The sequence below is a fragment of the Dendrobates tinctorius genome, unplaced genomic scaffold (genome assembly GCF_039654945.1).
Source record: "Dendrobates tinctorius isolate UK_male_01 unplaced genomic scaffold, ASM3965494v1 ptg000003l, whole genome shotgun sequence".
Taxonomy (NCBI): Eukaryota; Metazoa; Chordata; class Amphibia; order Anura; family Dendrobatidae; genus Dendrobates; species Dendrobates tinctorius.
The window spans coordinates 98,940,036-98,967,632 of NW_027361671.1; the positions used below are offsets into that span (position 1 = coordinate 98,940,036).

The window sequence follows — 27,597 nt, forward strand, 5'->3', positions numbered from 1 at the left end:
AATGGAAAATTTCAGAATATTTTTTCTTAATGGATATTAGGCCATATAATTACTACCTCCAGTTCTGTGCAGATGATTTTTCAGCATTCTCATTATCATCACAGATATGTGCATGTAAAGAACAGGCGGTAAAAGTCTAATATTACGCTTAGTGGACAGAGTGAAGCGTATGTGTAGTATCGGTTAAAGCCCATGGACTGGTGTGATGCTGTTTCTGGAACAAAGAGTTCATGCTTTTCTTTCTGATCTGGAAAAAAAAGCAATATAAAGCTTACTGTCCAGTACATAGTGCCATTATATTCAATTCCTTAATTATATTTTATTTAATATTCGCCCAATTGCTTCTGATCTGGGTAGATTGATCTGCTAATGTTGTGGTTGTCCACAACAGATCAAGAGGCCTTTGACAAATGGCCATATTGTACACTGGTGTAAACCATTAAGAAGCTATAAGAAGCAGTTAGCATCGTCCATTCCTGTGCTATCCCTCTACCCTCACTGTGAGTTTTGATATATTAAAAGCCCATGGTTGAAAACTTTTACAACACTCTTCTCTCTATTTTATTTATTTTTTTTTATTACAGATGCAGACTTTTGTCGCTGCCTTGCATCTGATGGATTTTACCTATATACAACTAATTCAGTGGGAAGAGGCCTAAGTAAACTTGGCTCCGGACTACATGGCACTTTACGGTAAGTTCATAGCCGATGTGTATCTCTCACACTGCCCATACTTCAGGGATTTCACACTACTGTTTTCGGAATAACTTCTTCATAATCTTGTAAAGTAAAACAATCTTTGCCGTGAGGGTGGTGGCTTAGGCTGGATTCAAATGAAGTCTGTCCTCCTCAATCTTGGTTGCACTGGGGGCTTCCATCTTGATTGCGTTATTTGAGGATTCAGCCAGACGCCTTCATTTGGAAGGCTTCACCACCGTGTTTGGCATAAGAGATGAACACCACTGTAAAGGAAGTCAATGGCTCAGTTGGAGGATCTGTTTTTAGCAATGTTGGGACTAGTTCCTGCTGAGTCATGGACCGTACCGCAGACTTGGTCTGAATCCTACCTTAGGTTTTTTATCCATTAGCAGCTTTTCAGCTACTGGACCCGACTGCAGAATAACATCTTGTCAGATCACTTTTTTGGCAGGTATCTGGTTTTCATTATTAATTTTAGCAAACGATGCTGTCAGCAGGAGATGGTGTGAATTGGCAGTATTGGCCATCCTTTACCTGTACTGTATGGTCAAGCTAGGAATAGGGTATGCCCCCATCCATTTCTGAGCACTGTAAAATTGCTATTTGGAGATTTCCAGCTTGGTCAGACCTCTGACAAATGTCATAAATATTCTATGGCTTTGTAGCTATAGGGAAGTATTGAGGTTTCGTGAAAGCCATGGTTGCCATCACCAATGGTGAATTGCGAATAGTTGCCCTTAGTTCACGAACGCCGACAGTCTGTAAATGGGAAAATACAAAGAACCTGTATTCCAAAGTTCATTGCCAATAAAAAGTAAAAGTACAGTAAAGAAAAATAACACAAACTAATAGAATAAAGATATAATAGTGTAATCACCCACCCAGAATATATAATGTACAGACCCCTTGCTTCCGGTTATTGCCAGGCATATGGTTTCTAGCGTTTATATCTACCCAAATACTGTACGTTTTATTACACGGTTGCTGTGCAAAACCTGTTGTGTACTAGTATCTACGAGCACCGATGGGTCTGTTTATTGGACGTACTAAAATATAGAAATTCATTTTCAGAGGGTTTGTCTACTGTCGAAATGAAGAGCTGGAATCCGGCTGGATTGCGTATGGAAGTGGAAAGTTGCTGCACCGACCAGCGTCTTTTGACAACAAGCCTCATTTTCTTTTCCAAATAATTGATCAGTACACACTACAGGTAACTCTGACACCTAGAAAGCACCGCTGTCTCTTGTCTGTCTGTATACTTAACCATAAGTGTAAAAAGCTCTTTTGTTAGAACAATCTCATAGCAGAGGGTGCAATAGAATAATATCCTTTAAAAATCCTGTTTAATATGGTGAACATATGGTTATAGATGAAGTCAGTTATGGGCTAGGTTGAATTCTTTATGGCGGCCCCACCAGCAAGCTCCAGGCTTTTTTATGGGAGGCTGTACGCTAGGTCTTATCTAATTCCCATTTACTGACTCACTATAGTTTACCATTAACGACAGAAACACCACCTGATTTACAGTGAGCTGTCTTGGTTCATAAACCTTTGCTCTTGCTTATTTATACAGTGGGTTCATTTCACAGACCACCAACCAACAGATGAAAGAAGTTTTCATTGTAACTTTGTTCATATGTCCTGTAAATATAGCTACTCTGGCAACCCAGGTAATGTACTAATAAATGGACTTTTTGTGTTCAGACTGTGTAAAAGGAAAAGTTTTAAAAATCTGTCAACTAAAAACCAAAAAAAACATCCCCACCAATCGGCGCTAACCATTTATCTTGTATCTTTAATATGTCTGATTGTAAGATATTAGTGAATCCAGATATAAAGCCTGTTTCTTTCTCGCTTCATTGGGGGACACAGGTTACCATGGGTGTATGCTGCTGTCGCTAGGAGGCTGACACTATGCAAATAAGAAAAAGTTAGCTCCTCCCCAGCAGTATACACCTACCGACAGGCCCAAATTACCCCAGTTTTTGCTTAGTGTCTGAAGGAGGCGGACCTGTATCTAACACCAGATCTGCAGTATTTTTTCTTTACAGGTTTTGTGTGTGTTATTAATCTTTTCACCTTTATTTTTCAGATACAGCTCGTCGGGTAACAGGGTGTAGAATGCTCACCCTGTTTTCCACATTTAAGTGACCGAGAGAGCAGTGTGGTGTCACCCACATCGCCTACTCTCGGACCCGCTGGCAGGACTTTGTCCCCTGTCCCCCGTAAGGGTGTTTCAGGGTGACTCTCGGTGGCCAGTCCTTGCCTATTTCCCTCCTCACCCTTCTTCTCGGAGAGGGCTGAGAGAAAGATGGTGGTCACCGGTGGTGGCCTTCCCCCTTATTCTTAAGGGGTGACACCGTCTTCTCTGCGCTGTCGGGTCACGGTGCGGGAAGGAGGATTGTTTTCCCAGAACCCTCTTCCCCGAAGGCTTCTGATGTCATCCTCAGCTATGAAGAGGAGCCGGATTCAAGAGACAGGTAGTAGGCCTCCTCCCCCCCCGGCAACTAAGCCCCTGCAGCACCCACCAGTAAGCCACTGCAGCCCCTGCTTCTTCTCCATTCAGATTCAAATTCTGCGCCTTTTTCACATAGCGCGCTCTGTCCAACATTTTTTTCTTACAGCCCTCTTCCTCTGGGCTGTTTCTCCGGTGAGGCCACGCCCCCTCTGGCCCTTCGGGCACGCCTCCTGGCCGGCTTCAGCCAATCGGCGCCTTCCTTTCATTCTCCAGCGCCGGGCCCGTCCCCCTGCCTGTTCCTATCCCTTTACTTTCATAGCACGCTGGCCACACCCCCTCCGGCGGGCCAGCCTATCAGGACGCCGCTTTCGATTTCTCCGGCCGGACACGCCCCCTTCTTTTTGGCGCTCTTGGCCTGTCTGGCCAATTACTAGAGGTGCCTAGGTTGTTAACCCTGCCCTCTGTCCTGCTCTTCTCGTGGCTCAGAGGGCACAGCCTACATCTTGTGCTCCTGCAGCGTTTTTTCTCTCTGGGACCTCAGATACCAGCCTCCTCATCTGTGTTCCGGCAGGGAACTCGGTTACCTGCGCTACTGCTGCTGCATCGCTGGGTGTCTGGTAGGCTCTTCTTTTCTTACCCTGACCGGCTGTTAACTCTCCTCAGCAGTATCATTTCCATAGCGTTCTGCTGCAGTTTTCACTTAGACTCTACCTATGCCCAATTCTGCAGGGGCCTCTGCCTATATCCCCACGGTAGTCCACTACGCTTGTGCCCGCTGTAAGAGAAAGTGGGCTTCAGGTCAGCCGTCCCCTTTCTGCTCGCCCTGCAGATCTTCCACCATGTCGGCACCTCAGGACTCCTCTAACGCCCGGGATGAGAGGACTCCCCCACCGCCTGAGTGGGCTGTTGCCATGTCCCAGTCGGTTTCAGGTCTGACCGTTGCCATGTCTCAATCTGTTTCAGACCTCACCAAAATCTCACAGTCCCTGGTACAGGTCCTGGAACGCATGCCACATCCCTCTGCTGCCACCAGTGCTCCAAACACCTCTCACGGTGATTCGCACGCACCTGACCATGACCTTCCCAGGGACAGATCAGGAGAAAGGACTAGGAAGAGGACTCTGTCTAGCTCTTCCTCAGATTCGGCAGCACCAAGGGTGCCCATTCCCCCTCCTCGGAGGCGGATGTCGGGTCAGACGTAGCCTCTCTGTCAGAGTCTGACTCGGACGCAGATCACACCTCTAGAACGCAGGACATGGTAGATAGCCTTATTTCGGCTATTGTACAAACGCTCAAAATTAAGGAGGAAAATGCTACTGCTCAGGACCAATTCGTTTCTTTCAAATGGGTAAAACGCCGTTCCAAGCTTTTTCCCAATCACAACGAGTTTGACATCACTACCTCTAGAAACTGGGAAAATCCCGGAAAATGCTTTCCGGGAAGAAAACATCTAGACATCCTTTACCCCTTTAGTCCTGACCTCGTTGGCAAATGGTCAGAATCTCCTTAGGTGGACCCGCCGGTTTCACGTTTAGCATCTCAAACACCCCTATCCATTCCTGATGCGGCATCTCTCAAGGACACTATGGATAGACAGATTGAGGCCTTAGCCAAGTCAGCCTTTGAGACATCAAGCACTTCCTTTTGCCCTAACTTTGCCTCCTCATGGGTGGCAAAAGCAATATCTGCCTGGGCCAAGATACTCCATCGAGGCATTGTGGCAGCAGCTCCCCCAGAGGAGCTAGCAGATTTAGCAGATCAAATTGCCCATGCTGGTAAATATTTGAATGCCTCCCTGGATGCTGCGGCTTGCTCAGCAAGAGCTAACAGCAACGTTATTGCTATTCGCCGCATCCTTTGGTTGAAGGCTTGGAACGCAGATCCGGCTTCCAAAAAATCTCTCACTGGCCTTCCTTTCCAGCGCACCAGACTCTTTGGGGCCAAGCTAGAACAGATCATTTCGGATGCCACCGGAGGCAAAAAGTACCTCTCTGCCCCAATCCAGGCCAAGACGCACCTTCAACAGAAAGGGCCCTCAGCCTTTTCGGCCTTTCTCTTCCTCAGGCGGATCCTCTCAACAGGACCGTCCGTCCGCTCAGGGAGAAAGAAGAAAACCTTCGTTCAAACCTGCTCCTCACTGCATGTCTAGGAGCCGCCCCTCTAAGCCCTCCGGTTCTCACGGCCACAGATTTTCCTCTAAATCAGGGTTCCCCAACTCCAGTCCTCAAGGCCCACCAACAGATCCTGTTTTCAGGATTCCCTTTGTATTGCACAGGTGAAGCAATTATCACCAGAGCAATACTAAGGAAATCCTGAAAACAGGATCTGTTGGTGGGCCTTGAGGACTGGAGTTGGGGAACTCTGCTCTAAATGACGGGTCACCCCAACTGGGAATCTTTCCAGGGTGGGAGGCAGGCTTCTTTTCAAGGAAACTTGGTTTGCGGCGGTCGACGACGCCTGGGTCAGGGAGGTTGTCACATCAGGCTACAAAATAGAATTTTCTTCGCCCCCAAAGGGACGTTTCTTCCTTTCTCGTCCACCAAAACAGCCCTCTCATGCCCCAGGGCTTTCCCAGGCTGTCTCGTCTCTCCTGAACTCAGGAGTGATTGTATCCGTTCCTTGGCACGAACGGTTTTCCGGGTTTTACTCAAACCTGTTCGTTGTCCCAAAAAAGGACGGCGCCCTTCAACCTATCTTGGACCTCAAGCAGTTGAATCGTCACCTTCGGGTTTGCCATTTTCGAATGGAGTACTTGCGCTCAGTGATCGCCTTCATGGAACCGGGGGAATATCTTTGCTCTGTGGACATTCAGGACGTTTACTTGCATGTTCCTGTTTGTGTGCAGCATCAGAAGTTTCTCAGATTTGCCATACAGGAGTGCCATTATCAGTTCACAGCTCTCCCATTCGGTCTGGCGTCTGCCCCCAGAGTCTTCACAAAGATCATGGCGGCGGTCATGGCCATCCTTCGTTCAAAGGGGATTCTTATAATCCCTTATCTCGACGATCTCCTGATCAAGGGTCCATCTCGCCGAGACTGCAATCACAGCCTCCAGATCACTCTGGACACGCTGCATCGCCTTGGCTGGATAGTCAACAAAGAGAAGTCTACACTGATCCCAACTCAGCGTCTCGTATTTCTGGGCATGGAATTCGACACCAGCCAAGCTCGAGTCTTCCTTCCAAAGAAGAAAATTTCTTCCCTCCGATGGGAGATCAAAGCCCTAAAGCGCCCGGTCCCTCTTCCCATTCGGCTCTGCATGAGAGTCTTAGGGAAGATGATTGCTTCCTTCGAAGCAGTGCTGTATGCCCAGTTTCACTTCCGCCCTCACCAGCTGGCCCTCCTGTCTGCTTGGGACAAGACGCCATCCTCCCTGGACCGCCCAGTGCTTCTGCCTCTCAATGTGAGGCAATCCCTAACCTGGTGGATGTTTCCCACCTCCGTCCTACGCGGGAGATCCTTCCTTCTCATTCGATGGCAGGTCATCACCACCGATGCCAGTCTCCTGGGTTGGGGAGCGGTTTTTCTCCACCTCACGGCGCAGGGCCGCTGGGATGCTCAGGAAGCTCTCCTACCAATCAGTCTCTTGGAGATCAGGGCAGTCTTTCTTGCCCTCATCTGCTGGCAGCCCATCCTCGCGGGGAAGCCGGTCCGCATCCAGTCGGACAACACCACGGCCGTGGCGTACATAAACCACCAAGGCGGAACTTGCAGTAAGCAGATCATGCTGGAGGTGGCAAAGATTCTGCGTTGGGCGGAAAGCCATGTTCACGACATATAAGCCGTTCACATTCCAGGAGTGGACAACTGGGAAGCCGATTTCCTGAGCTGTCAAGGGCTCGAATCAGGTGAGTGGGCTCTCAACACCGACGTCTTTCACCAAATTTGTCTGCGGTGGGGTGTTCCGAACGTCGACCTCATGGCATCACGAGCAAACCACAAGGTTCCCCCGTACGTAGCCAGGTCTCAGGATCCGATGGCTATCGGTTGCGACGCTCTAGTATTCCCATGGTCCCAGTTTCGCATGCCTTATCCCAGTTTCGCATGCCTTATCTGTTTCCACCTCTTCCCCTGATCCCAAGAATCGTAAAAAAAGATAAAGGCAGTGTCATGGTTTGAACAGGGTTCTTGCCCTGCACTCGCAGGATTAAGTGTTCGTGGCCTCTTTCTGGATCTGGGTGGGGTATTTATACTCACTCTTTACCAGGGTTCTCTGTCAGCTATACTGTTGTTCTGGTGTGTCTGACCCCTGGTGTGTGTGTATTGTGCGTTGCTTGTTTGCTTCCCGTGTATGACCCTGTCCGTTCCCTCACTCTGTACTCCGTTTCTCGTTTCGGCACTATTGTCTTTTCCGGGTTCTGTCCTCCTGGCTTGGCTATCGTTACTCCGTTACAGTTTGTCCCTAATGTACCGTTTATTGCCTGTTCTGGTTTTCTGATCTATTGCTACATCCTGACTATCCATTCTGTCTAACCCTTTGGTACTGTATTGCTATCTCGTGCTTTGACCCGCCTTGATCTGGTTTCTGTCTCTATCTATGCCCCTTGGTTACACTGTCCAGTAGTTACCTTTCTAGGAGTTTCCCTGCAGCTTCTGGCTCTGTGGCACTGAGGCCACACCCCCAGCAGTCACGTGCTTCAGGTCCTGTGAGCTTGGAGCATGCATTGACACCACTGAGACCCCACTCCGCAGGTATCTTTGTGCACAGTCTTTGTACTCAGGACACGCGCACTGGCTCAGTGAGCAAGTGCAGTGCGGTGTTCCTGACAGGCAGAAGGGGTTCCTGTTCTGTTAGTAGCTCCAGATTGGCCACGAAGGGCCTGGTATGTGGAGGTATGGTCCTGAGAGACGCAGGTTTTTCCCACAAGGTCATCCAGACCATGATTAAGGCAAGGAAGCCGGCGTCATCTCGTATCTATCACAGATGTTGGAAAGCTTTTTTTCGGTGGTGTGAGGACAACAGTGTGTTTCCTATGACTTTTTCTCTTTCTCTTCCTTCTGTTCTGGGTTTTCTGCAGACGGGTCTCGACTCCGGCCTTTCCCTCAGTACCTTAAAGGGTCAAGTGTCCGCTCTAGCTATCCTTTTCCAAAGAGATCTGGCTTCTTTTCCCCAGGTGAAGACTTTTCGTCAGGGCGTCGCTCACATAGCACCTCCTTACCAGTCTCCTGTCGATCCATGGGATTTGAATCTTGTTTTAAGCGTTCTTCAGCGTGCGCCTTTCGAGCCGATTCAGGACATTTCTCTTTCCCTCCTCTTGTGGAAGGTCGCCTTCCTAGTCGCTATCACTTCTATTCGGAGTGTCTCGGAGTTGGCAGCATTGTCCTGCCGTTCCCCTTTCCTGGTTTTGTACCAGGATAAGGTAGTGCTCAGACCGGTTCTGGCCTTTCTGCCTAAGGTGGTCTCTGCTTTTCACATCAATGAGGACTTTGTCCTGCCCTCTCTGTGTCCATCTCCAACACATCCCTTGGAAAGATCCCTGCACAAGTTGGACTTGGTCAGAGCAATTCGAATCTACCTTGCTAGGACTTCTCCTTTCCGTCAGTCCGACTCCCTGTTTGTCGTCTCAGATGATCATCGGAAAGGGTTCCCAGCCTCCAAATTCACCATTGCTCGTTGGATTCGTTCAGCGGTTCTGGAGGCATACCGCGTCCAAGACAAACAGCCTCCTCCGGGGGTGAGGGCTCACTCTACCCGGGCTGTAGGAGCTTCCTGGGCCGTTCGTCACCGGGCTTCGACTTTGCAGGTTTGCAAGGCCGCTACCTGGTCGTCACTCCTCCATACCTTCGTGAAATTCTACAAGGTAGATACTCACGCTTCTGCTGATGCAGGCTTAGGAAGGAAGATAGTGCAGGCGGCGGTCTCACACCAGCCGACCTAAGTTCCTTTCTCTCAGCATTTCTTTCCCACCCTGGGGACTGCTTTTGGACGTCCAATGGTAACCTGTGTCCCCCAATGAAGTGAGAAAGAAAGGGGGATTTTTGGTACTTACCGTAAAATCTCTTTCTTGGAGCCTTCATTGGGGGACACAGCACCCTCCCTTTAATGTTGTACCGTGTTGGCTAATGTGCCTTGCTTGGTTGGTACATGGGTTGGGTTCTTACGGTTGAGTTTCTTATAGTAGCTCCTTATACTGCTTTAGCACCAACTGAGGTAATTTGGGCCTGTCGGTAGGTGTATACTGCTGGGAAGGAGCTAACTTTTTCTTATTTGCATATTGTCGGCCTCCTAGCGACAGCAGCATTCACCCATGGTAACCTGTGTCCCCCAATGAAGGCTCCAAGAAAGAGATTTTACGGTAAGTACCAAAAATCCCCCTTTTGCATATTGCCATATTCTTAGACAAAAGGCTAGAATTTAAAATATTATTTTTTACAGACCAATAATTATGAAAAAAATTAGTTAATTACCCTGTAAAGATGTACAGTTTTGCTATTCATTGCTGAGGTTTTCACATTTGTTTTTGGAGTGTGGTATGAGAAATCTCTGGTTGTAGTTCAACTTGGCATTACTTCAGAGTCTTCTCTGTGGGTGTATCCTTTTACCCCTCCCTCCCAGATGCTCAGCAGCTGATCTATAAGGTTCAGGCACTGCCATCTGTGAGCGAGGTGTGAAAGTGTACACCCCTAGAGGAACCTCCTGAAGAAAATCATTCTGAAAACCAGTGTGCATAACTATTCCCCCCCCCTAAAAAAAAAAAAAAAAAAAAAAAGGCAGTACTTTGTAGAGCCTTCTTTTGAAAGTTGATTTGGATAAGTCTCTGAGCTTTCCACTGCAATTTTTGCTGTTTCTTCAAGGCTCCAGCGCCTTCAAGTTAGATGGCTTCCTCTGGTGAACAGCAATTTTCTAGTCTAACCTCAGATTCTCAATTGGATTAGGGTCTGGCCTATGACTGGGCCCCTGCAAAACATTTACACGCGGTGCGTGCAGCAAAGTACCGGGAGACGAGGTCACAGATGTATGGAGGAGACAGGTTGTGGATGGCTTTGTATGTCGTGGATAGGGTTTTGTACTGGAGTCTCTGGGCAATGAGGAGCCAGTGAAGGAATTGACAGAGGGGAGAAGCTGGGGAATAGCGGGGAGACAGGTGGATTAGTCGGGCAGCAGAGTTTAGAATAGATTGGAGGGGTGCGAGAGTGTTCGAGGGGAGGCCACAGAGCAGGAGGTTGCAGTAGTCAAGGCGAGAGATGATGAGGGCATGGACTAGGGTTTTTGCAGATTTTTGGTTGAGGAATGAACGGATTCGTGAAATATTTTTGAGTTGAAGTCGGCAGGAAGTGGAAAGGGCTTGGATATGTGGTTTGAAGGAGAGATCAGCGTCAAGGATTACCCCCAGGCAGCAAGCTTGTGGGACTGGGGAGAGTGGGCAGCCATTTACTGTAATGGATAGGTTCGTTCGGGGGGTCACGTGAGATGGGGGAAAGATGATGAATTCTGTTTTGTCCATGTTAAGTTTCAGAAATCTAGCGGAGAAGAAGGATGAAATAGTGGACAGACATTGAGGGATTCTGGTTAGTAGGGAGGTGATATCTGGTCCAGAGATGTAGATCTGTGTGTCATCAGCATAGAGATGATACTGAAAGCCATGAGATTCTATCAGCTGTCCCAGGCCAAAGGTGTAAATGGAGAAGAGCAGGGGTCCTAGAACTGAACCTTGTGGGACTCCGACAGATAGGGGGCGAGGTGAGGAGGTGGTGTGTGAGTGGGAGACGCTGAATGTCCGGTCTGTTAGATATGATGAGATCCAGGATAGGGCCAAGTCTGTGATGCCAAGGGATGAGAGGGTCTGTAATAATAGGGAATGGTCCACTGTGTCAAAGGCAGCCGACAGGTCCAGGAGGAGGAGGACAGAGTAGTGTCGCTTGCTCTTGGCGGTTAAGAGGTCATTGGTGACCTTAGTAAGGGCAGTTTCAGTGGAGTGGTGTGACCGGAAGCCAGATTGTAAGCGGTCGAAGAGGGAGCAAGAAGAGAGATGGGAGGACAGTTCAAGGTAGACGTGTTGTTCCAGTAGCTTGGAGGCATAGGGGAGAAGTGATATAGGGCGATAGCTAGATACAGAGGATGGGTCAAGAGAGGGCTTTTTGAGGATAGGTGTGATGGAGGCATGTTTAAAGCTTGAGGGGAAAACACCAGTTGTTAGTGATAGGTTGAAGAGATGGGTTAGGGTTGGGATGAAGACTGTGGTGAGGTTTGGGATGAAGTGGGATGGGATCGGGTCAAGTGCACAGGTGGTGAGATGTGATCTTGAGAGTAGAGTGGAGAGTCGATCTTCTGTAATGGTGGAGAAGTTGGTTTTGGAGGTGGAGGGCTGGGAAGTCGGAAGGAAGGGCTCTGGGGTTGTTGACTAAAACTGTCTCTGATGTTATCATTCTTCTGCTTGAAAAATGAGGCAAAGTTTTCAGCTGAGATGAGTGGGGATGGAGGAGGTGCTGGGTGACGGAGGAGAGAATTGAAGGTGTTGAATAACTGTTTAGGGTTGTGAGACAGGGAGGATATGAGAGATGAGAAGTAGGTTTGTTTAGCTGTGGCGAGTGTGGTCTTGAAAGTAGTGAGGGACTGTTTGAATGCGATGAAGTGCTCGTTGGAGTGGGATCTTTTCCATCTGCGCTCAGCAGCCCTGGAAGCTCGCCTCAGTTCTTTGGTCAGGCTGGTGTGCCAGGGCTGTCTGTTGATTTTGCGAAGTTTGGTATGTGTAAGTGGGGCAGCAGATTCCAAAGCTACAGCTATTGTGGTGTTATATAGAGCAGCAGCATCATCCGCATTGTGTAAGGAACTTATATCTGTGAGAGGGAGGAGGAATTCAGAGAATGAGTGTAGGTCAAGGTGTTTAAGATTTCTGCGAGGGTGTGAAAGTTTATGGGGTGGGGATTGTAGACATGGAGTGGAGAGGGAAAAGAATGTGAGAAGGTTGTGGTCAGAGAGAGGAAGGGGTGAGTTAGAGAGGTTAGATAGGGAGCAGAGGCGGGTGAAGATAAGGTCCAGTGTGTGGCCATCTTTGTGGGTGGCTGTAGAAGACCATTGAGTGAGGCTGAAGGAGGAAGAGAGAGATAGAAGTTTAGTAGCAGCTGAGAGGGATGTGTCAATGGGGATGTTGAAGTCGCCCATGATGATAGTAGGGATGTTCGCGGAAAGGAAATGAAGTAGCCAGGTGGTGAAGTGATCAAAGAAGGTGGTGGCTGGCCCTGCGGGGCGGTAGATGACAGCCGGTTGGAGGGGGAGTAGATGCGCACAGAGTGCACCTCAAAGGAAGGGAGGGTAACAGAGGGTGGCAGTGGGATGGTGGTGAAGGAGCAGGTATCTGACAGGAGAAAACCAACTCCTCCGCCATGTTTGCTGCTGGGGCGGGGGGTGTGAGAAAGGTGGAAGCCACCATATGAAAGTGCAGCAGGAGAGGCTGTGTCAGAAGGGGTGAGCCATGTTTCGGTGATGACGAGGAAGGAAAGTTTGGTAGTAACAAAAAGATCATGGATGTAGGAAAGCTTGTTGCAGACAGAGCGAGCGTTCCACAGAGCTCCTGTTAGTGGGACTGGGAAAGTGGGGGCTGGGTGAATGGGTATAAGGTTGGAGTGGTTACGGAAGGTTGTGATAGAGCGTGGATGGGAGGTAGAAATGACTGGGAATGTGGTGAGGAGGACCAGGATTTGGAGAGATATCACCAGCAGTGAGAAGGAGCAGAGAAAGTGTTAGCAGGTGGGAGCAGGAGAGGGCATGAGGGGGCTGTCTGTGTTTGGAGAGGATGGTATGTTAAGGAATAGTTTTGAGGAGGAGGTGAGGTGGATGGGGAGGATTGAAGAAGAGATGAACAGTTCCTTACTAGGAGTAGGGATTAGGGGAATTAGCAGAAAGTGAAGGATTATAGGGATGAAAGTGAAAACAAACAGAAACATTTTTTTCAGTGGCTGTGTACAGTTACCTTCAGTTCCCTTATGGTTCAATTCTGGTTTTAATTCTAAAATTTATCTTCACACTTCTAGGACACACTTATAGGAATCACACTGCAGACTGAAGTCTATGCAGACTTGAGCTATGCAATATATGTACAACTAAGTGCATTTAGGTGTGAAGCAGAGAGGAGTGGTCTCTGCTCATCTTGGCCAGACAATTATCCCAGTATTTCGCACCATTCATCTTCCATTCGACTGGAACCATTTTCCCGGTCTCTGCTGCCGAAAAACATCCCCACAGCATGATGCTGCCACCACCATGTGTCACTGTGGTGGGTGATGTTCTTGGGGTGATGAGCTGTGTTGGTTTGGCACCAGACATAGCACTTACCTTGGTGACCAAAAAGTTCAATTTTGGTCTCATTTGACTTTCCATACATTTTAGAAGTCTCCCATGTCTTTCGACAAACTCAAAATGAGCCTTACAATTTGTGTGTGTAAATAAAGGCTTTTTTCTGCCCACTTTTTCATAAAGCCCACCTCCTATGGCGTGTGTGACTTATTGTGGTCATATGGACAGATACTCCAGTCTTTGAGAAATCTGCAGCTCCTTCAGGGTTACCTTTGGTCTCTGTGCGGTCTCCCTGATTAATGCTCTCTTTGCTTTGCCCGCGCTGAGCGTTTTGGTGGCTAGCCGTCAATTGGCATGTGTGCTGTATTACCATGTTCTTTCCGTTTAATGATAATGAATTTGATGCTGCTCCGGGGAACCATCAGAGTTTGGGATTTTTTTTATAACCCAACCCCGAATTGTAATTCTCCACAACTTTGTCCCTGAGTTGTTTGGAAATCTCCTTTGTCTCCTTGGTGTTTCTTAGTGGAGCCTTTTGTTAATGGTGTTGCAGCCTCTGTGGCCTTTAAGGAAAGATGTGTATATACAGACAGATCATGTGGCATTTAGGACGTCCTCCTGTGTATCACTAAGCATGTGACTTATGAAGGTGTAATTATTTGAGCCAGAAATGTTTAGGGGCTTCAAAGCAAAGGGGGTGAATACATATGCACATGCCAATCACTATATTTTTCTCATTTCACCAACTTAAACTATTTAGTATCTGATGCATCTCATACAAAATCTGATTACAACAATATTTAAACACAGGTTACAATGTAACAACATAGATAAAAAGTTGAGGGTGAATACTTTCGCAAGCCACCATACAAGCAGAACTTTCACATGCTGTGCTTTAAAAGCAAGAAATGTGAATGCCTCTACAGTAGAGCGATAAAACTGGCAGAGCTCTTTGCAAAGAATTTAACCCAATTTTCTTCAGCAAGTGACAGATCATCTTTAACCTCTTCCCGACCGCCCACAGTAGATAAACGTTGGCGCTTGCTGGGCTTTGTGCAGCGCCGACGTTTATCTACTGTCGGCGGTTTTGTGCCCCCCGGGACCCCCACGTACCTTATAATGCAGGGATCCCGGCGCACAATGCATGCTGGGACCCCTGACCTCATCGAGACCTGATTGGTTCAGGTCCTGATGACGTCAGATCACAGCAGCCAATGAGAGAGCTCGCTGGGAAAAGTTTGTTGTAGCAACAAACTTTCCCAGCGATCTGCCTTATAAAAATGCTGTTTCTCCTCAGAGCTCCTGTCAGTGAGAGATTTGAGGAGAAACAGCGTTACAAGTGCTGCTGGCAACAGCTGTGCCAGGCAGCAATTGTGCTATAAAGTGAAAAAAACAATAAAAAACCCAGATAAGGCAGGTTAGGGCTAGTAACAGTTAGGGTTACTGTTAGGAGTTAGGGTTACGTCAGTCACGTGACGTCAGTCACGTCAGTCACGTCACGTCAGTCACGACACGTCAGTCAGTCACGTCAGTCAGTCACGTCAGTCAGTCACGTCAGTCAGTCACGTCAGTCAGTCACGTCAGTCAGTCACGTCACGACACTTCAGTCACGACACTTCAGTCACGACACTTCAGTCACGACACTTCAGTCACGACACTTCAGTCACGTCACGTCACGTCAGTCACGACACGTCAGTCACGTCAGTCACGTCACGTCACGTCACGTCAGTCACGTCACATCAGTCAGTCACGTCACCTCAGAGTTTTCTATTTCTGGAAAAAAAATAAAAACTAATAAAATGGCCCGTCCGTATTATAGTACAGAGGAAGCTTATGCACTGTTATGTTCTGACAGTGAAGAAAGCGCAGTGTCAGATGGCGATGTGGATTTCGAGGGCTTTAGTAGCAGTGACAGTGATAGCTCAGAAATGAGCAGTGATTCTGGTCCATCTTCACACACAAGGACCAGTACAACAAGAAGGACAAATAGCGCTACTGGAGAAACGTCTCCAACTCAGGGAACAATGCCCAGTACTAGCGCTGTCCCTAGTGCTCGTGAATTGGCGCACGTCAGTGTCCAAGGGGCTTTGCCTCTTGATGTAGCATTTCCCAGATGGGAGGCTTCGGATTCGGCTACTCCATTCATCCCTAATTTTAATGCCATTCCTGGTATAAATGTGGAGGTGGAAAATTTTGGACCAATTAATTTTTTTAATTTGTTTATGACAGATAGCTTGCTAGAGCATATTGTCCTACAAACAAATTTATATGCGTCCCAATTCATCAGCCAGAATCCACGATCCTGTTATGCTAGGTCAAATTTATGGACACCAACTAATGTCTTAGAAATGAAAAAATGTTTAGGACTTACATTCACTATGGGGCTTGTAAAAAAAACGAGCATTCGGTCCTATTGGTCCAACCGCCCTGTTCAAGCCACCCCTATGTTTTCTGCAGTTCTTCCTAGGACCCGTTATGAAATGCTCATGAGGTTTTGGCATTTTAACGACAATAGTCAATCCCTGCCCAGAGATGCCTCAGAACATGACAGACTATTCAAAATCAGACCCATCATCAAAGACTTAACAGAAAAGTTCTTGAGGCTCTACACCCCAACAGAAAACCTTTCCATTGATGAGTCCCTTGTAAAATTCAAAGGAAGACTGCACCTCAAGCAATTTATTCCTTCTAAGAGAGCAAGGTTCGGAATAAAGCTCTATAAAATGTGCGAGAGTTCAACCGGATACACAGCTGCTTTTCGCATTTATGAGGGGAAAGATAGCCAACTAAACCCACCAGGATGCCCTACTTATCTGGGGACATCTGGAAAAATTGTTTGGGAGCTGATAACTCCATTTTTACAAAAAGGCTATAATCTGTATGTTGACAACTACTACACCAGCATACCCCTATTTAAAAGTCTGGTTGACCATAACATAGGGGCTTGTGGGACCATTCGCAAAAACCGTCAGGGGTTTCCACAATCGTTGGTCAACGAAAAGTTCCGAAAGGGGCAGTCAGGGGCTTTACGCAATGGAGAGCTGCTTGCCCTTAAGTATAAGGATAAAAAAGATATTTTTATCCTGAGCTCGATCCACACAGATGTCACAAAGGCCATTGCAGACCATCAGGGATCCACTACTCCAAAACCTGTGTCTGTCATTGACTACAACAAATATATGGGGGGTGTGGACCTTGCAGATCAGGTTCTACAGCCATACCAGGTATCAAGAAAATCATATACCTGGTATAAGAAGTTAGTCATTTATTTGTTTCAGGTGGCCACATATAATTCCTTTGTGTTGTACAGAAAAGCCGGAAATACAGATACTTTCCTTGATTATCAGGAAAAGGTCATTGAACATCTTGTTTTTGAAAATTTTGTCCCCGCCAATCCTTTAGAATCTGAAGATGTTAGAAGACTCACTGAGCGACATTTTATTGCACTCATTCCAGCAACTGAAACAAGAAAGAACCCCCAGAGAAGATGTTGTGTATGTTCCAAGAGAGGAATGAGGCATGATACCCGCTATTATTGCCCACAATGCCCATCATTGCCAGCCTTATGCCTCCATGACTGCTTTAAAATCTTCCATACAGAACCACGTTTTTAAACTTTTTTGACATTCAATGCAGTCACTTTTGGGGGCTTATGCTGTTCTGGCACCTCAGGGGCTCTGACAATATGACATGACATCCTCAAAACATTCCAGCAAAATCTGAACTCCAATATGGCGCTCCTTCCCTTCCAAGCTCTGACATGCGCCCAAACAGTGGTTTATCCCCACATATGGGGTGTCATCATACTCATGACAAATTGCACAACAACTGTTGGGGTCTAATTTCTCTGGTTACCCTTTGGAAAAAAAATTGAGGGCGAAAAGGTAATTTTTTGTGGAAAAAATATGATTTTTTTTTATTTTCACGGCTCTTCGTTATTAACTTCTGTGTAGCACTTGGGCGTTCAAAGTGCCCACTACGCATCTAGATAAGTTCCATGGGGGGTCTAGGTTCCAAAATGGGGTCACTTATTGGGGGTTTCCACTGTTTAGGCACGTCAAGGGCTCTGACAATGTGACAGGTCACCCACAAACAATTCCAGCAAAATCTGCTCTCCAATATGGCACTCCTCCCCTTCCAAGCTCTGCCGTGCGCCCAAACAGTAGTATTCTCCCACATATGGGGTATCGGCATGCTCAGGAGAAATTGCTCAACAAATTGTATGGAGCAATTTCTCATGTTACCCTTATGAAAATGCAAAATATGAAGCTAAAACAATTTATTTGTGAAAAATGTTGCTTTTTTTATTTCCACGGCTCTATGTTATAAACTTCTGTGAAGCACCTGTGGGTTCAAGGTGCTCAATACACATCTAGATAAGTTCCCTAAGGGGTCTAGTTTCCAAAATGGGGTCACTTGTTGGGGGTTTCCACTATTTAGGCATGTCAGGCGCTCTCCAAACGCAACATGGTGTCTGCTATCGATTCCAGGTAATTTTGCATTCCAGAAGTCAAGTGGTGCTCCTTCCCTTTCAAGCCCTGCCATGCGCCCAAACAGTATTATTCTCCCACATATGGGGTATCGGCATGCTCAGGAGAAATTACTCAACAAATTGTATGGAGCAATTTCTCCTGTTACCCTTATGAAAATGCAAAATATGAAGCTAAAACAATTTATTTGTGAAAAATGTTGCTTTTTTTATTTCCACGGCTCTATGTTATAAACTTCTGTGAAGCACCTGTGGGTTCAAGGTGCTCAATACACATCTAGATAAGTTCCCTAAGGGGTCTAGTTTCCAAAATGGGGTCACTTATTGGGGGTTTCCACTGTTTAGGCATGTCAGGGGCTCTCCAAATGCAACATGGTGTCCGCTATCGATTCCAGCCAATTTTGCATTCCAAAAGTCAAGTGGTGCTCCTTCCCTTTTAATCTCTGCTGTGCGCCCAAACAGTATTATTCTCTCACATATGGGGTATCGGCATGCTCAGGAGAAATTGAAAAGCAAAATGTATAGACCATTTTCTTCTGTTACCCTTGCGAAAGTAAAGAAAAAAAAGTCTAAAGGAAAATTTTTGTGAAAGAAAAGGAAATGTTTATTTTTCCCTCCACATTCCATTCATTCCTGTGAAGCACCTGAAGGGTTAATAAACTTCTTGAATGTGGTTTTGAGTACCTTGAGGGGTGCAGTTTTTAGAATGGTGTCACTTTTGGGTATTTTCTGTCATATTGACCCCCCAAACTCACTTCAAGTGTGAGGTGGTCCCATAAAAAAATGGTTTTGCAAATTTTGTTGTAAAAATGAGAAATCGCTGGTCAACTTTTAACTCTTATAACTTCCTAACAAAAAAAAATTTTGATTCCAAAATTCTGCAGATGTAAAGTAGACATGTGGGAAATATTATGTATTAACTATTTTGTGAGATATAACTCTCTGATCTAAGGGCATAAAAATTAAAAATTTTCAAAATTTTCACCAAATTTGCATATTTTTAACAAATAAACGCAAGTCATAGCAAAGAAATTTTACCACTGTCATGAAGTACAATATATCACGAGAAAACAATGTCAGAATCAGCAGGATCCGTTGAAGTGTTCTAGAGTTATGACCTCATAAAGTGACACTGGTCAGAATTGAAAAAATTGGCCCGGTCACGAAGGCAAAAACAGGCTCGGGTGCGAAGGGGTTAATATATCCCATTTTACTACAGCACGAAAGTCAGAGAAATTTTGGATTCCCTATATTTGTCCTTCATCAATTACAGAGCAGCATGAATGGATTCATGGGTTTTACATTAACTCTCTTCTTTGTTATACTATTACTGTTCTGCCAGAGCTCCCGTTTAGAAAAGCCTACTATCTGCATTGCGCTATGCCTTTAAGCCCAAAAGTGCTGAGTCTTCTGTTGCTTCAGCAGTTTAAAATTAACTTTTTGCTGAACCATGTAGCAATTTGATATGCCGGCTACAGAACTACCCGGGTATTGTCATAAGAAAGCACAATATAATAAGTCACTCTTACAAAAGCAAATTATTATGCGCTATTGTATGTTTCCTCACATTGTAGTAAATGCATCTTAAAGGATAATGCTGACAGGGCTGTACTGTACTGGGGGGGGCTTTACTAGGAAATGTGTGAAAAGATGAAGAAATGAAAAAGGACTACATTAAAATAAGAAAAATGCTTTGATGACTAACATGTCTTCAAGCACACACAGACTGGCATACACCAGGGGGTGCAATGAAAAATGTAAAATAGTAACATAGTTAGCTAGGCCGAAAAAAGACATTTGTCCATCCAGTTCAGCTTATATTCCGTCAGAATAAACCCCCGGATCTACGTCCTTCTAAAGAACCTAATAACTGTAAGATACAATATTGTTATGCTCCAGGAAGACATCCAGGCCTCTCTTGAACCCATTGAGTTCGCCATCACCACCTCTTCAGGCAAGGAATTCCAGATTCTCACTGTCCTAAAGGAAAGAATCCTCTTCTATGTTGGTGGAAAAACCTTCTCTCCTCCAGACACAGAGAATGCCCACTTGTGACCGTCACCTTCCTTGGTTTAAACAAAACCTCGGAGAGACATTTGTATTGCCCCTTATATACTTATACATGGTTATTAGATCGCCCTTCAGTCATCTTTTTTCTAGACTAAATAATCCTAATTTTGCTAATCTCTCTGGGTATTGTAGTTCCCCCATCCCCTTTATTAATTTTGTTGTCTTCCTTTGTCCTCGCTCTAGTTCCATTATATCCTTCCTGAGCACCGGTGCCCAAAACTGTACACAGTACTCCATGTGCGGTCTAACCAGGGATTTGTACAGAGGCAGTATAATGCTCTCATCATGTGTATCCAGACCTCTTTTAATGCACCCCATGATCCTGTTTGCCTTGGCAGCCGCTGCCTGACCCTGGCGGCTCCACGTAAATTTATCATTAACTAGAATCCCCAAGTCCTTCTCAATGTCAGATTATGTTGAAGAGAATAGGTCCCAACACCGACCCCTGCGATACCCCAATGGTCACAATGACCCAGTTAAAGAATATACCATTTATAACCACCCTCTGCTTTCTATCACTAAGCCAGTTACTTACCCATTTACACACATTTTCCCCCAGCATTCTCATTTTGTTTACCAATCTCTTGTGTGGCATGGTATCAAACGCTTTGGAAAAATCAAGATATACCACATCCAATGACTCACCTTGGTCCAGTCTATAGCTTACCTCTTCATCAAAAGCTGATTAGATTGGTTTGACAGGAGCGATTCCTCATAAACCCATGCTGATATGGAGTTAAACAGTTATTCTCACTGAGATAATCCAGAATTTCATCCCTCAGAAACCCTTCAAATATTTTACCAACAATAGAGGTTATAATTAGTGGCCTATAATTTTCAGGTTCACTTTTAGAACCCTTTTGTCCCTGTGGAACAGACCCCCGTCGCTATAGAGTCCCTAAATATAAGAAACTAGATGTGTGCCCGATACTATCGCATCGGGAGGGCGGTAACATCACGATGGGGGTAGCTTTGTAGCACTGGGGATGGCGGCCCATCCACTTCCGTGCAGTCACAACCGGCAGGAAAGACGGTGTTTTGCGGCCTGTGCTGGAGATGGTGTGCGGCGCCACCAAAGGGTGGCCGCACCCAATCTCCAGCACAGGCCTCAAGCCGCGGTCTTTCCTGCCGGCTGTGACTGCACAGAGGTGGGTGGGCAAGCAGCGGTGGGATCTGGCGCGTGTAGTCAGGCGGTGGGTCCTGGTGGGGTCTGGCGGCGGCATCCCTCTCGTTACTCCCTTCTTATTACACCCTTTCATTATACCCCCTTCATTACACCACTCTCGTTATACCCCCTCGTTACACCCCTTTCACAGCCTCGTGATCGCAGCGGTGGCCTGGATCCGAACGGCAGCTGGGATCCCAGCGGCGTTCGGGATCGCATTGGCGGCCTGGATCCAAGCTGCGGTCGAGATCGCAGCGGTGTTCGTTATCACAGCTGCATCCTGGATCCGAGCGGCATCACTTGGGTGTTCCAAAATGGCGGTCGGCGTACTTCCGGTGCGGCGCGATGGATTGTGGGATTCGGGGACATCCAGACGGAAGTGGATGACGGACAATTTAAGGCAATTATATATAGATAATGGTTTGTCTATTACATCATTTAGTTCTCTTGGTACTCGTGGGTGTATGACATCCGGACCCGGAGATTTATCTATTTTAATCTTATTTAGCCGGTTTTGCACCTCTTGTTGGGTTAGATTGGTGACCCTTAATATAGGGTTTTCTTTGTCTCTCGGCATTTCACCTAGCATTTTATTTTCCACCAAGAATACCATGGAGAATAAGGTGTTTAATATATTAGCTTTTTCCACGTCATCTACAACCATTCTTTCCTCACAATTTTTTAAGGGGCCTACACTTTCATTTTTGATTCTTTTACTATTGATACAGTTGAAGGACAGTTTGGGATTAGTTTTACCTTAGCAATATGCTTCTCAATGTGCTGATTAGTGATGAGCGCGCTTGCTTGGATAAGGTGTTATCTCGGCATGCTTGAGTGCTAATAGTGCCTTCGGCGTGCCCTAATACTATGTTTGAGTCCCCACCGCTGTTTGACAGCCAAAACACACGCTGGGATTGCCTGTTTGTTAGACAATCCCTGCATGTGTGGCGGCTGTCAAACAACTGCGAGACATTCAGGCACGGGGACTCTAGAATAGTATTTGAGCACGCTGAAGTCACACTCTTAGCACTTGAGCATGCTGGGATAACACCTTATCTGAGCACGCTCGCTCATCACTAGTCCTGATCCCTCATTTTTCTTCTCTTTGTGGATTGAATAGAGCAGTTTGATCATGCTATATTTATGTGTGCCTAATGATAAATTTGTTTTTCTTTAGCTCTCTCAGATAATCACCATGCCAGCCAATCATTTTCCTGTTGGGAGCAACATGACAACTGTACACCTATGCTCTGATGGCTCTTACTTCTACTGGATCTGGTCTCCAGCCAGTCTAAACGAAAAGACTCCAAAGGGCCACTCCATTTTCATGGACATCTTTGAACTAAATGTGAGATACTTGATGACATTTGATAAGTTTGCTTTCTATCTGCAGTATATTTATATTTTGCCATAGATGCCACCAGTGTGCGTATTTTTTTTATGGTTGTTCTCTGGCTCGGATTGGCCCACAGGAGAATCCTCCGGTGGGCCCCTGTGCAATACTGGGCGACCACCCTCTCATATGCTCAGTACTTGGCACAATATACATGAATCACTATGTACAGACAGAGGCAGCATATTATATTATTCATGAACCAATCTACCCAATTTGTTATATACATTTATGATTGAGGACAATGTCATATTTGCATATAGCTGAAATGTGGGCCCTGGAGATGGTTACTGGTGGGCCCTTTGCACCCCAGTCCGACATTGGTCGGACTGATGACATACATCATTGTATCAACATATGAGCTCTAAAGTACTTTAATTATACTGAGCTTTATAGTCATTGCAGATTCAATCATTTTCACCAGAATAAAATGGCTACATGCTTCATTTTTTTTTTTTTCCTGTAGCATGATTCATGTGGCACCCTTTGTAGAAACAAAATGAGATACTAAATGTAGGTGTTAACTCAGCCTAAGGAGAGACATATTGATAGATGCATATACAGTTTTCATTGGGCAAAGGATCAGGAAACGTTTTTAAAACTTCTAAGAAAATAGTTTTTAATATTATTTGTAGGGTTTTTTTTTAGTTATAAGAGCAGTACTCATGATGAAGCAGAGCCCGCTCCACAGAGGGTACATGTCCGCTGTATTGCATAGTTGACATCTTCCTTTTTGATCAGCGATCAGTGTGCTCACCAGTCTCTGCTGTTCACTTATTAAGTGCCACTGTCAATAGCTGACAGCAGTATTTAAGCACTGCGTTCCGGCCTGGATGTTAAGGCCCCGTCACACACAGCGAGATTGCTGATTTTGTGATGTAACAGCGATCTCGCCAGCGAGATCGCTGTGTGTGACATGCATCAGCGACTGGCCCCCCTGCCTGGTATCGTTGATCATGCTCTAATGTCCTGGGCCATTTTTTGATCGTTGGTCTCCCGCTGGCCAGCATGCATTGCTGTGTGTGGCAGCGGGAGAGCAACAATCAGCTAGCTCCCAGCGCTGTAAGCAGACTCTGGGAGCTGGTATCCAAGGTAAATATCGGGTAACTAAGCGCGCGCGTCACTTAGTTACATGCTGTGTACCTTAGATACCTGCATGCTGGGAGCTGGTATCCAAGGTACACAGTGGTTAACTAAGTGACACGCGCGCTTAGTTACCCAATATTTACCTTAGATACCAGCTCCGAGCGCCAGCACGAAGGTATCCAAGGTACACAGCGGGTATCTAAGCGGCGTGCTTGCTTAATTACCCGATATTTACCTTGGATACCAGCGTCCTCGCTGGTCTTGATCGCTGGTGATATCTGCCTGTTTGGCAGCTCACCAGCGATCATATAGCAAGGCACCAGCGATCCTGACAAGGTCGTATCCTTGTCGGGATCGCTGGTGCATCGTTTAGTGTAACGGGACCCTAAGTTTGGCCGCCTATCAGCCCCACCCCCCCGTGGAGTGATTGCAGACCTCCGATCAGTTGATATTACAACTGAAGACCCCCTCCCCATGCCGGTCATGCAATCTCTGACATCCAGATTGTGGCACTGCGTCATAGGAGACTTTCATTGTTACAATATACAGCAATACTGTGGCATTGCAGTGCATAGTACAATTGACCAGATGATCGCAGTTTAGGGGACTAAGAAAGTAAAATGGAAATGACAAAAAAAAGTATATAAGAAATTTTTAATTGCCCCCTCCCTCTTCCTTTTCCTTAGTTAATAATATAGAAATGTAAAAAAAAAAAAAAAAAAATATATATTTGTTATTACAGTGTCCAGGAAATAGTCCGATCTATTTATGTATACAATTAAATAAATCGGCAAAGGCTGTAAAAAGGGAAAAAGATCAAAGCACCAGAATTGCGGGTTTTGATCGCCGCAATGAAAAGCAATCATAACATAGTATGTGACCCAAAATAGTATGAGTAAAAACATCACAAAAAAATACCCCATACAGATCCAAAAATATTCAGAATTGAGAGTTCTCAGTAGTTGATACCTTTTCTCGTTCGCCTTATTGGGGGACACAGAGACCATGGGTGTATGCTGTGCTGCCACTAGGAGGCTGACACTATGCACAAAAAAAGGTTAGCTCCTCCTCCGCAGTATACACCCCACCGACCGGCAGGGAATTCCTCAGTTTAGCTTAGTGTCAGTAGGAGGTGGACACGGGTCTTTCATTAGACCCATATCTACCTCGTTGTGCGTCGTTCCTTTTCAGGTTCCCGGAGGGATACAGTGTGAACAGTCACAACTGTACTCCCACAAAGAGACTATGAGTACGGCGTGTACTGCCACCCCGTATCCTCATAGGTCTCTACAGCAGGACCAGGAGACCGTACACGGATGTGTGTCAGGCGATCCAGATGGTCCTCGTCCCCCGCCTCCCACCCACTCTCCTACCAGAGCCTGTCGGTTGGATGAGGCGCGGATACTCTTCGTGACAACACACACTGGATGAAGGTACCTTTATTATAGTGATGGAGGGTAAGTATGAGGCCCGGGTCCCATTCTCCTCGGCAGCCCCAGAGGTCACTGTGGCGGTACTGCGACGCCTCCGCGCCGCCCGCGCTTCCCGGCGGCCGCCGCATTTAATTCAGGCCCCGGCTTCTCGGCCTGTTCTGCCGCAACTTGCCCCCAGTGCATTTCTAGGGGGGGGGGTTTCTCCCTTCCGGCCCCAGCGAGCCTCAGGAGCGGTCACCGCGGCAGTGCTGCGGGGCCTCCGCGCCGCCCCGTGCTGACAGGCGGCCGCCTCATCTAATCCAGGCCCCGGCTTCATCTTGGGCCTTGTCCTGCGTCGCGGCCACGCCCCCCGCCTTCTTTCTCGGGCGGGCTTTCCTCCCGCCCGCTTTAAGCCTGCCCACCGCCTTCTCCCCTCACGCTAAGTCTCCCCGAGGCGGCGCTGTCTCCACCCACCCCAGTCTGGATAGGACGGCGCCATTTTTAACATCGGCGGTTAGCCCCGCCCATCTTCTTCCTCGGTCTCTGCAGCGAAGTGCGCGCTTCCTGCTCTGTTCTCAGGCTGCCGCCATTTTCACAGCCTGTCAGCCGGACGCTGTCTTATCTGCCGTGCCCCCTGCAAGCCCAGACAAGCCGTGCACTTCATTTGCTGGAAGCTGCGACAGGACACCGGACCGTGAGTAGCTCTGCGACTGCAGACTGACACCCTCCTCTGCCTCCTGTCCCCCAACCTTCCGGCACTGCCTCAGTGACTGTCCGTCAGTATGTCTAATTCTAAGTCTGACCGCTCTCGTCCTCCTGCCTCCTCTTGCACCTTAGTTAAGTACTTTGCGTGCTCTTCTTGCAATCGCAAACTTCCCTCAGGTCAGTCCACTTCCCTCTGCCTGGATTGTAGCAACCCTATTCAGCCTGACGCCGACCAGGAGCCATCTAGGGCCCCAGGCGAGAGTGAACCCCCCCCCATGCCTGGCTGGGCCTCGTCTCTATCACAGTCAGTGGCAGACCTCACCAGGGTGTCTCAGACCCTAGTAGCCGTCCTGGATAAGCTGCCCCTGGACACCTCTACAGGGTCCAGCAGGTCCCGAGAGATTCCATCTGAGTCGGCCAGCGATAGTCGCAAAAGACCCAGGCAGGATCCCCAGCCGGATTCCTCTCCTCGCCCCATGTCACCACATAGTCCTTCTCGGCAGCATCCCTCCCGGGCCTCCTCTCCCGAGTCAGGTGAAGCGCTCTCGGACGGATCATCTGAGGGGATCTTAGAGCTGGATTCGGATCAGGATGCGAACATGAGGGTTACTGTGCAGAACCTCATTGCAGCGATCCACCAGACCTTCGACATTGCTGACCCCCCTGCGAAATCCTCAAATCAGGAGGTTTCGTTCAGACGGGAGGAAACACCCTCCAGGGTATTCCCTTTACATTCCGAGTTTGGAAAGATTTTTACCAGAGAAAGAGGGGATCTGACCAGACGCTTTCAACGAGGGAAGCGTCTCGGCGTTCTGTACCCGTTTGCTAAAGAGCTCACGGACAACTGGTCTGCTTCTCCCTCGGTCGATCCGGCCGTGTCCAGGCTTTCTAATAACACGGTTCTCCCGCTTTCAGGCGTGGCGTCTCTTAGGGATTCTAATGATGGGATCATAGAATCCCTAGCGAAGTCTGCCTTCGAAGCGGCTTCGACGGCGGTATGCCCAATTTTTGCTTCATTTTAGGCAGCAAAAGCCATAGCCACTTGGGCAGAGGATCTTCGTCAGGGCATCCTAGAGAAAGCACAACCAGATCGATTGGCCGATCTTGCCAATCAGATTTCCCATGCGGGGGATTATCTGCTTTCTGCTTCTTTGGATGCCGCATCCTGCGCAGTCCAGGCGTCAAGTAACGTTGTGGCAATCCGACGTACAATTTGGCTCAAGGCCTGGCAGGCGGACCTGTCTTCTAAAAAGTCTCTTACTAATCTGCCTATTCAGGGAGGGCGCCTCTTTGGATCCCAATTGGACCAAATTATTAAGGACGCCACCGGAGGCACGAGTTCTCTCCTGCCTCAGGCCAAACCTCGCAGACCCCCACTGAGGCGTCAGTTTCGACCCTTTCGGGCTTACCGCCGTTTCAATACGGCGGAGACCTCCTCCAACCAGCAAAGACCGCAGGCACGCCAAGATAGGAAGAAAGTTTCCTTCAGACCCACTCCCTCCTGACGCTCCCACTATTCGCGGGGCAGACCATCCAGATCCGGATCGGGTCGGCCCACATCAACATGACTATCCTCGGACTCCCGAGGGTCCCTCCCAATTGGGAGGTCGACTCCTGTTCTTCAAGGACGTCTGGCTGGCCTCGGTAGAGGACGCTTGGGTCAGGGAGGTTGTATCGTCAGGATACAAGATAGAGTTCATCTCTCTTCCACGGGATCGTTTCTTCGAATCCCGTCCTCCAAAAGATCCAGCTTTGATCCCGGGGTTCTTTACGGCCATCGACTCTCTCCTCAGTCCCGGGGTGATTGTGCCCGTTCCCGAATCGGAGCTGTTTACAGGGTTTTATTCAAACCTGTTTGTCGTGCCAAAAAAAGACGGGGCGGTCCG

General features: G+C 47.3%; 1 protein-coding gene across 3 annotated transcripts in view; it reads left to right on the top strand.

The window, feature by feature from the left end:
- Positions 1-27,597, top strand: part of HECTD4 (HECT domain E3 ubiquitin protein ligase 4) — a 352,187-nt gene that overhangs the window by 68,781 nt on the left and 255,809 nt on the right. For all 3 annotated transcript variants that reach the window (XM_073562745.1, XM_073562806.1, XM_073562884.1), the window contains exons 5-7: positions 585-693; positions 1,771-1,909; positions 22,293-22,463. In XM_073562745.1, coding sequence (XP_073418846.1) covers positions 585-693; positions 1,771-1,909; positions 22,293-22,463 — 419 coding nt within the window. The remainder of the gene's footprint in view (positions 1-584; positions 694-1,770; positions 1,910-22,292; positions 22,464-27,597) is intronic.